Source organism: Loa loa (genome assembly GCF_000183805.2).
Source record: "Loa loa unplaced genomic scaffold supercont3.10, whole genome shotgun sequence".
NCBI lineage: Eukaryota > Metazoa > Nematoda > Chromadorea > Rhabditida > Onchocercidae > Loa > Loa loa.
The window spans coordinates 198,320-208,868 of record NW_018108190.1 but is presented as its reverse complement, the minus strand read 5'-3'; the positions used below and the strand labels follow the sequence as shown (position 1 = coordinate 208,868).

Here is a 10,549-nt window from a genome sequence, read left to right as displayed (position 1 = left end):
TACTATATATATATATATATATATATATATATATATATATATATATATATATATATATATATATATATATATATATATGAATTTCACCATCTGAAGATTGCTGTTATTTATTCCAGAAAAAACCGAAAACAAAACCAAAATATTAACTACAGAATTACAAGATTAATGTGAGATGATGTTTTGAACGTTTTGATAAGCAAAGCTTTATATGTCCTTCATGATTTTTCTTCAGACAGACAACTTTGATGACAATCTTTATCAGTCATTCTATCAATCATTTTGTTTTTATATCGAACTTGATATGACTATGAAGATTTCGAATTTCAACTATTCGAAGTCTTATTTTGTATAACATGATCATTATAGAAAATCCTTTCTTTTTTTTTGCATTCTGACAAAAAAAAAAACCGTTCAATTTTCACAACTCTTCGACCAAATTGATCTATATCACTTAAATAACGAACTGCATAAAAAGGGAACGATACCTTGAGGGTTTCGGGATAAGTATATTGAAAATCCCATTCTAGCAATTCCATATATGCATTACTTATTATATCACTTACTTCGCTGTTATTCAAGTCCTGTAAAACTAAACTGATGAGTTTTCTAACAAATCAATAGCATAAGTGGAAAATTTCGAATTAAATACAAGATTTACTTCGAAACTTTTCTTAGCTGATGGTCCATCTGTACTGGTCATACTTATATGTCTACACAACCATTCCATCGTTGACAATTCCAGCTCTAAAACTATAAAAATTATAACTGAAAGAAACGGAATGAAAAACCACTGATCCGTTTAACACTTGCAAACTTCCTATGCACTTATAAAAGTAATGAACGATTAGGACTGGTGTAAATTCAAGCATTCAACTTTTTCCTTTCTGCATACTTCAGTGCAGGAAGGAAACAGTTGAATGCTTGAAAGTATTATAGAGGTTTCGAGCAGACTCTGTGCTGCTCAACAGTTCGATAATACTTTCGAATAACTAATGTACTTTCAACAGATAAAGAATTCTGCGAACCTGGATTTCTGTCGAGAAGCTTCGTAAATTGAGTCCTTTCATATTCAGCTGAATGCTTTTCAACAACAGAGCGATTAACTTGCACAAAAAAATTAGCCATATCCAATTTCATTAAATCCAGAAGCTCACATAAACCTCTGCAAAATTCCATTCACAATACAATTCATCTCAGTTAGGTATCACGGAAAGCGTACATTTTAAAAATGAACTTGCCTCAACATATCTACATTATCTGTCTTCTTACGCAAATCATTCACCATTTTGTCTCTTGCTGGCGCACAGAGTCTGCTCAACAGCTCAATAATACTTTCAAATAATTGACGTACGTCTAAGCACTTATTTTCAGCTTGTTGCCTTAATAAATCAATATCTAGCATACATTCTATTTCAGAACGTAAACGAACATGCTGTCGCGTCAGAAGACCCAATATCATCTGTAAGGTAAAACATGAAAAACAAGTGAAGAAAACCTGAAGGTAAAAAAATTCACACTTGAAACAGGTGCATAGATTTTTCAAATTGTTGCCTTTGTCCTAAGTTGTAATCTTTTAAATTTTCGACTGTGAGACAACTCGTGAAAATGTAAGCATTAAGACAGGAGAAATAACTTAAGATATCGAAATACCATGCTATAATTAGCAGCATAAATACTTTTAGTATTGATTTTTAACAACCTTTTTTTCGCCTTCCATCGTTACTACACCTATAATGACATTTTTCCATAGATGCACAAACAACAATAGCCAAGCGTATAAAAGTAACCTTTTTGATATCATCAAGCAAAACCAGGGCGTAAGAGTAATCTGGCGGTACCCGAGTAAGGTCTTCACGCAGTTTATCCCAGTAAGCTTTTTTCATGCAGTCTTCCACCACTTGCTCTACTAGATTCGCTGAATTTCTCTCGATAACAAACTCGGGATTAACTGCAATTTCATGTACCAGTGCCATATTCTCCAATGCTTCTGACATCTTCATTAATTCATCCATACTCACAAATTTCGCTGGTGAAGCACCTACAAAAGAATGCATTTGACAAAGAAAAGTATAACGATCGATCCTCGTCCTTAAAGATAAGTGTCAAATTGCTCTCGCCTTGATTTTAACATATTAAAGTAGTTCGAAGAACACGTTTAGGTTTCATAATGAAATCAGATTTAAAGTTGGTCAAAATGAGAGAAATTTATGAGTAGTTGAAGAAATTTCCTTCCTACTAAAATGAAAAGATTTCCATATTAAAGACTAGCTTTGTTAAAAACAGTAATTTCATCGCAAAGCCTTACCAGCCAACCATGTAGGTAAATCAGCAGTGCTGGCAGTGGGGATGTTAAGACTGCTTCTTTTTCGCTTAATGGCAGTACCAGTTGAGCTAGATACATCCTCTAATTGAACAGCAGATTCTACTTCCGAATCATCATTTGCAGAATTATTAGTTCTAACTTCCTCCCCTTCCTCCTCACTTGACATTTTCTTGAGAATTCTTCGAGAAGTTGCTAAAAACAAACCGATAATTTCGGGCAGGAGTCCCACTTTTTAAGGAGCAGTTTCGCATATATATTTTAAAGAGAATTGTACAACATAACCAGGTTTCATGCAGTTAGAAGCTTGAGAGTCTTAAATGGAAATCGCAGAAGGCATAGGATGAAGACAATCAGAAATAAAATGCAGTAGGGGAACATGTCTGAAAAAAACATTAAAGATTCACAGCTGGTGAATCTAGTAAAGGATATCAGTTATGATAAATACACATAATTACATAACTGTCTTCTTCACATCCTGAATTTCATTCATGCTGTACGAGGAACTATTTAAGTTAAGGGTAAAAAAGGAAAGCAAGATATGACGGAGATAAAGCAAGATATGAAGATATGAAGATAAAGCAAGATATGACGGACACATTGAGAACCTTAATAAAAGACACTGTTTCGGATTGTTTATGCTTAGAATATTTAAGATTTTGCGAAATTTCATGAACTGAAACGTTCCTCTCAAGTCATTCTGTCTCTTGATAAACTTCGAAATATTTCTCTCGAGATCTCTCCTTGCGCTCCCATTACGAAAATACTTAAAATACCTCATCACTAGTCCTCTCCCTGCACTCCTTGCATTCTGGAAACTTTTGAAATACCTCATCAGTTTACCACCATTCCCGACGGTCTTCCTGATTTGATGGGATGGGACGCGTTAAAGTTTGGAGGATGAGGAATGGAAGAAGATAGGAAGTTGGTTTGTGAGGCGGTGCACGGGATTGGGGTATTTTCAGAAGATCCTCTAACTGATTTAATTGTTGAAGTGATAAGAGACTCTTTCTCTTATCACACTAAAGAACTAAAGTGAGGCGATTGGTCGCCCGACAGTAATGAATTTTGAATTGAGTAGCACGAAACGTACGTTTGTTACATTGCTTTCATCTTGTTTCTTGCTCCTTTCCACTTCAGTCAGATTTTTTACCAGTATTCTTTTTTGTGTTTACGATTAAATAATCTACTGACAGCTAACCTTCTTATTTAAACTTTAAATATAACATCCCAGTGCTGCCTTTCAAAATTATGACAAATCATATTTGTTTGGGACGGTATGAAAAACGGAAGATGCTGACTTGGACAGTGTGGTTAACACGAAAGCGTAGTTACTAAACAATTCGTCACCTTTTTCAACAAGCTTCTTAATTTGATGGGATGCAACGGGAAGAGTATTAAATATTTTGCTAATGGGTGACATAAGATGTAAAATCTATATAGAGCATAGTTAATCTTCTTCGTTCTCTTGATCATTCGCTTTTCAATTGTTCGATCAATAATTTCAGAAATTGGTATTGGATTGACATTATTTGGCGTTACATTCTTCACACTTGGTATTATTCTCTTTTTGGATGGAGCACTGCTCGCTATTGGAAATGTTAGTTTACTTATTTCGAATAATTTTCTTGGAACGTAGAACCGCAACATGATTATTTTACTCTTTCATTTTATTTCAGCTGTTGTTTATAAGCGGGTTAGTATTGGTGATAGGAATCCAACGAACAGTGGCATTCTTTTTTCAAAGGCATAAAGTCAAGGCATCTTCGTTATTTTTTGGCGGCATTATCGTTGTATTAATTGGTTGGCCATTGTTGGGGATCGTTGCCGAAATTTGGGGCTTTTTCCTTTTGTTTGGGCAAGTTTTTTTCTCTTTTTTTTTGGCAGTTTTTAAATTAGTTTTCTATAAAATTAGTTTCTATTTGTTTATTCTTTGGATATTATTATGATTCGAATTTTAATTTCTATTAAATCTTGTACACTTAGGTGTCATTAAAATTTTTCCTGCTTCCGTAACTGATGCGCGTTCTAAAGGAAGGCTTCGGTCTCACTGAAGTAAACATGTCGCATACATGATTCTGAAAAGCCATAAATATACATTGGTTTTCTTTATCGAGATATAAATAAATTAGCACTGTTTTCAGTGGTTTTTTGCCAGTTGCGACCAATTTTCTTCGACAAGTTCCTGTAATTGGTAGTTTTTTATGCTTACCAGGAATAAAACAGGTAACTTACTTTTCTCTTTTTTTCCCTCAATGACCGAACAGTATTCATTTCAGCTACGTCATGTGTCTCTGATTTGTCCATGAAGTATGAAATCAGGGTGTAAATTTCGTACATGTTTATTGGCTTAAGATCTTCGTCCTTAATCTTTGTTCCTCAGTTAATCATTATGGTTGTGATTTGAGGCGAATCCAGAAAGGTATTTTCATCTTTTATTCAAGTAAGTGCTTGCAGATTTTGGATCGTTTAGCTCCTGAAAGTCGGTATCCAGTTTAGTTTATCTGAATTGTAGTGCTTTCGCGTTTCATCAATGTCACTGTGGGAAGGCTATACTTTATGTGAGAAAGGAGCTGTTCAGAAGTAAATCTTGATAAAGAATTTTGGAAAATGAATTTTACAGTTCGCCAGTCATAATTTGCTATTTATATATTTTCAGCTTAAGTACCGCCGAATTTTCTGATTTGCTTTACAGAAAAATTTTTGGGAATAGTTTTGCAGTGATCTACTACTGAGTGATTTTGTGTTTTAGTTTTCAGCTTTCTTCTTTTCTATTTGCAAGGTTTCGTGGTCATTTTTTGTTGCAAATTTTGAATTTAATATTTGTTTTTGATTTCGACTTATCCAACTCAGTAAGCGAACACATTTTAGTTTGTAAAGAAGATTATAAAAAGACAGTTTTTCTTTTTTTTTTTTCACTTATCCGTGGTTGTTTCGTTGGATATAGTCAACTGATGACTTGTAACATATGTTACGAATAAAACTTCTGATTTGTTACTAAAGTGTCACATAATGAGATTTTTTGGGAAAAACGGATTTATGATATTCTTTTTTACCTACCTTTTTCTTATTCAGAGAATAGTGCAGAGAGAGTCTGTCTGAGCTTTAATAACAAACACTATCCATTTTCAATATCTTTTCTCGTCCTAACTAGAAATGCAGAAAAAAGAACCGATCTGGCTCCTTAGTGTTACTTTTAATTAAATCTACAGTGCGGCGCTAGGTCCAGTTCAAACAGCATCTTTTTTCATTTGCAGTGTAATACTTTTCAGCATTATCTAATGAAATGGGGGACGTGGAATGGGGGATATAATTCTTCCAAAAACAATTTAATATCTTTCTAATGCATTTTCACTGCTTTGCTTACTGCAATGATGTTGTTTCGAATCATGGGAAGGGATATGGTTCTGTTGGTTATTCTAGAAGTATTATATCCTCAGCTCCTTTCAGTTAATATAAGTTAATGACCAATTTCCAGTTGCTTCGAAAATATTTGTTTAAACGGATCTCAATTTCTATCGAGATCTACTTTTGTATAACAGAGATTTTAAAAATCTCAGATGTTTCGAAAAAAAAAAAAAAAAAAACAAAAAAAACGATTCGAAACTAATTGTACGAAAGTTTGTTGGGAACTCCTGTTCCTACTCTCAAAATATGGAACAGACGAAACCACGAAGAAACAGAGAATGCCAAGAAATTTGGTCTCACGTTCTTCCGACATTTACCTCCAACATGTGTTCTTTTTGTAAAATTACTAAGATAATGTCATGTATGTTTAAATGATATTATTTTTCTTTACTCCGTTTTAATTTACATTCTATTTCTTTTGCATTTTTTTGTTGGAAAATATGTTTGAAATATTGTTGAATTTCTTGAAATACAAGGATCATTTAAACCCTAAATGGGCGATTTACAGCCTATGCTCAAGTACCATATAATAATATTTCCCATGCCAGAATGATATCTGTTTGGTGTTGTATGGTTGATTGTAAATATTGATTGCAAATATTACTTTTTATTTTACTTCAGAGGTATGTACTGAGTGGCACAATTTCAAGTGCGATAAGAGACAGTTTCAGAGAGGAATCGAGCCTGCGCGGAAGACAGAAGTTTGGAACTCAGTTGTGGGTGTCATTTTCCAACCTGTGTCTCTGATCTGCATGGGTCCTTCCAATCGGATCACTACAGTGTTTAATTATCCCATTTACCAATCAATACACAGTCGAAATATTTATGTAGGAAGCATTAAATATTTTTTGTACTGCAATAATAGCATTATAGTGAGAAGTGGGAAAAGAATGGGAATTTCGAATGAAATGGAGTCCATTGTTAAGACAAAGTATAAGTAGAAAGCAATGGTTAAATTTCATTTTCAACTTTCGGATGGATTTTTTTTCGTTTTGAGAAGACTAATTCTTCTGTTCATAATCGTTGATAAACACTTTTAATAGAAAATTCAGATGGCTTCAACTGTTTTTCTTTTTTATTAAAAATGCGATTCCGTACTTGCAGAACATCTCTCTCCTCTATAGATGAATGAATTCTTTGGTACTATTTTTCTTTTCCTTTTTTTTCATTTATTTATTTTATTTTTTGAATTTAACTAAAAGGAACAAAATCTTAAATAGGGCGAGATTTTTACAATTCCTGAAATGCCGGAGTTCCGCAGTTTCTACAGAGTGATAAATTTTTTGACCTCATAAAATAAGTTCCGACGAGTGGGTGGAAATTTGGTAAATGCTATAGGATTAAAAAAGAACTAATGCGGACAAGAAAAGCAAAGAGAATGGAAAAAGGAGAATTGAGCTGATAGAGAAATGGAAAAAAAGAAAAAAGAAATTAAAATATCTTTTAACTCAGGGTAATTCAATTTAGCCAAATTGCGGGTATTTTTAAGAGAGGTAAATTAGATTAGGTAGAATCAAATCGATTCTTTCTAATTCGATTCAGAGAGAAAATAAAACAGATCAAAGCGCTGAGTGTAATCACATCAGTGTAAGTTTGTTCAATTCATTTTACTTCAAATCAATATAGAAAACAAAGAAAATAGTATTGGGAATTAAATAGAATTAAATTAAATCAAATGACTAAGCATAATTGGATTTGGTACAAATCAAGAAAATGTAGAATTGTGGTACATATTAAAGAAGCAAATATTATTTGTTCATTCTTTTTGCTCCAAAATATCCCAATGTTGCATAGTTATTCTTACTTAAAACACATTATTGGAAGTATTTATTTTTCAAAAAAAGAAAAAAGCATATTGGGCCATTTCCCTACACTTCCTTTATTTCAGTATCTTACAATCAATTTTGTGGAGAAAGAGACAAAGAATACAAATAGCCAAGAAAGCGAAACAACTGCTCTAACAATTTGAAACACGTACGTTTAGGCCATTCGTTGGGCCTAGCCTAACATTGTACATGAATTCATCAGTGCTTTATTTCTCATATAAATCACATTGCCCAAGGTGTTATACATAGGTCTATCAAAAAATTATTTTTTGAAATTTCAACGTTTACAAATAATATTAAGTAGTACATAAGGTGTTGTTATCATTTACTTTTATTATTGATTAACAGAGCAACGTTGAAATGAGATAATGAATGAGATATGCAAAAGCGTTTGAAGAGTTCAATTACCGTCTGAGAAATATTTTAAAGCAAACTTACTTTCAAGTTTTATGCAATTATAAATTCCTCATATTTCCTGCTAAATTTAACCTCTCAGTTTAGAAACAATCTTCCCTCTTTTTTCTCTTCCTCTCTAGAATGTCATTTCATCTATAAACTCCACGAACCTTTTAAAAAAGTTTGAATTTAAATCTATTTCATTTTCCCCCTTTAACTTTTTTATATCGATAATTTTCAAATTTCTTTCATTAATCATTTTCAAACTTTTTGCAAAATGAAATGAATATTATGGAAAGCTTCCCCTTCTATATTCTACTCTATTCTAAATTACTCTTTCTCACTTGTTTATCCATTCTTTTCTAAATTATTTCTGGCTTATTTTTCCATTTGTTATTCTCAAAAACAAACTGACACCAAAAAAAAAATTTTTTTTCCAAAAAGTTGAGGATATTCTATTGCTTCATATTGTTTGACGAGGACTTGGCCATTCTCATTACTAACGACAATCTGCGAACCAAACCAAAGTATTGACAGCTGTATGCTTGTAACTTTTTTTGTTTGGGAAGCCTGGTCAGTGTGGAACTATATCTCTAGCATTGTATTATATTAGTAGCAGTAATTAATGATACATTGAAGTGGTGGACAGTTGTGGTGGATATGTTTATTAGAAGAGTTGCACGAGAAATTTCCCAAACTTTCATTCAAGATTTCACTCTACTTATGGATTAAGCAATTATTTCTTCACTTCAATAGGTTTAAAATGTTCACACTGACAGCACTCAGTGCTTTAAAAATTTTCCGACACTTTTTTTCCAACCCATATATTACATCTCCTAATCTTTGAATGTTTGTTTTTTTTTTTCAAATAACTGAAATCTTTTACTTTTTATGCTATAGCTTGATTTATATTCCTATTTATCTACCAGTTTAAGTGACAACCAATGCCCATTGCTTTTGCTACGATATTTCTTGATGGCAAAACACTGACTATCCAATAAACAATGTATTTTAGCTTCTAAGAAATAGAGATATAGGATCTTAGTTTATCTGTCAGCATCTGCAGTAATATCCATCCTACAACTCTCTCTCTCCTTTCTCTCTTCATTGAAAATATTTCATAAATTAGGGAAAAGCGTAATTAAAGTCCGGTGTGCTCGATCACCATCTGGTACGAAAACTTCAGCTCGGATAAATTACTTTACTGCGAAATGCAATATGAGTTGGTTATGGTTTGAATTTGAAAAAGTGTACGTACTAAAACTACTCATAACAAATTATTTTTGTGACATTTTGGATGGATCAGATATGTTTGCCGATGGACTGAAACTTCTTGTTGATGACAATAAAGCTTTTGTTGAGAAAGACTCTTGAATGACGACATATCGCCGTGATTTCCTACGATCTTATTACCTATAGGAAAAGAGGAAAATTGGGAAGAATGCCACTTGGGATGATGCATATGGGAAGAACCTCTCTTTTCATGAAATCATAAAAGGTGTGTCGAAAACAAAACACTTTTTCAGCGTGCCCAAATAACAACATGCTTGGCTCTCGTCCTACGATTACTAATTTTCTGCCTTCTGAGCCTCTGTTCTCTGCAAATATCGATCAACCCTGCCATCCTTGTACAATTCATCCATTTACTTAAGTATTTACTTACTAACTCTCATACTTACCTTCTGCTTAATCAGGCTTTTTCTTGAATCCCTTTTCAAAGACTGAAACTTTTCCACTCTCGAAATGCATCATTCCTTCTATGCTTCTTTACCCTTCTGAATCGTCTTTTTAAATTTTTCATGTTTGTTTTACTCACCCATTTTCGGTTGAATTCTTGTAAACTCTAATATTTTCACCGCTCTTACAAATTCGAAATTTTTAATCCAAAGACATTGATCTGTTTAAAATTTCTTGTTGTTGAGACTGCGAAATCTTGCTAAAATAAATACCAACAGGCAAATGTTTTCAAAAACGTCCGCTGCACTTGCACGTGACGTCTGCAGCAGTAAATTTTGTGCGTGTTGCACGAGTATAGGGCTTCGAAAATACTGGAATATCGTCCAGCATTTTTTTTTTGGAAAACTGATCTTCGAAAGAGGAAACTTCATATTGCATTCACAACGAATCGCGTGATCATAAATAAATAGTCCTTCTCGCTAAATATGAATACAAGAAGATATATTCGAATCTCGAATTTCGGACCATGCACTTACCTGCCGAGTTGTAATTTCTTGGAAATTTTGGATTCTATTCTTACAAGCTCTCAGAATTAGCTTGCAATTCTTATGGAGTGAAAAAATCCCATTGCATGGGAAAAAATTGGAGTGCAAATTTGCATCGTTTGTTGACAGAGTGAAGAACTTGATGAAAGGTACTGGCAGTGAATTTAAATCTTTGGTGGAGTAAAAAAATGGATCGATACAAAAATTTTGAAAGTCCTTTCATATTGATTTTAAAATTATATGTTGTTGATGAATAGCTCATTGCTTGTTGGGATGTGTGTGTTTGTTTGTTTGTGTGTGTGTGTGTGTGTGTGTGTGTGTGTGTGTGTGTGTGTGTGTGTGTGTGTGTGTGTGTGTGTGTGTGTGTGTGTGTGTGT

At 33.2% G+C, this 10,549-nt stretch overlaps 2 protein-coding genes across 2 annotated transcripts in view; one reads left to right on the top strand and one right to left on the bottom strand.

The window, feature by feature from the left end:
* The window catches only part of LOAG_16612 (hypothetical protein), a 4,266-nt gene extending 1,745 nt beyond the window's left edge, over nt 1–2,521 (bottom strand). Inside the window, exons 1-6 of the mRNA XM_020449264.1 lie at nt 2,306–2,521; nt 1,788–2,038; nt 1,239–1,459; nt 1,026–1,162; nt 659–744; nt 486–581 (exon numbers count right to left, since the gene is read on the bottom strand). Of these exons, the coding sequence (XP_020307230.1) occupies nt 486–581; nt 659–744; nt 1,026–1,162; nt 1,239–1,459; nt 1,788–2,038; nt 2,306–2,489 (975 nt within the window). The 5' untranslated portion in view covers nt 2,490–2,521. The remainder of the gene's footprint in view (nt 1–485; nt 582–658; nt 745–1,025; nt 1,163–1,238; nt 1,460–1,787; nt 2,039–2,305) is intronic.
* Nucleotides 2,522–3,187: 666 nt separating this feature from the next.
* LOAG_09368 (hypothetical protein) lies at nt 3,188–5,114 on the top strand. Its single transcript, XM_020447914.1, has 4 exons — nt 3,188–3,409; nt 3,829–3,920; nt 4,000–4,178; nt 4,465–5,114. Exons 1-4 carry the CDS (start codon nt 3,382–3,384, stop codon nt 4,577–4,579), a joined length of 414 nt encoding a protein of 137 aa, XP_020301900.1. The 5' UTR covers nt 3,188–3,381; the 3' UTR covers nt 4,580–5,114.
* The last annotated feature ends 5,435 nt before the right edge of the window (nt 5,115–10,549 follow it).

Bases quoted from the DNA above. Each gene is read 5' to 3' on its own strand.
- LOAG_09368 (XM_020447914.1), top strand. From the start codon at position 3,382: ATGAATTTTGAATTGAGTAGCACGAAAC. The intron at 3,410-3,828 runs GTACGTTTGTTA...CAATAATTTCAG, and splicing joins TGAATTGAGTAGCACGAAAC to AAATTGGTATTGGATTGACA. The intron at 4,179-4,464 runs GCAAGTTTTTTT...CACTGTTTTCAG, and splicing joins GGCTTTTTCCTTTTGTTTGG to TGGTTTTTTGCCAGTTGCGA.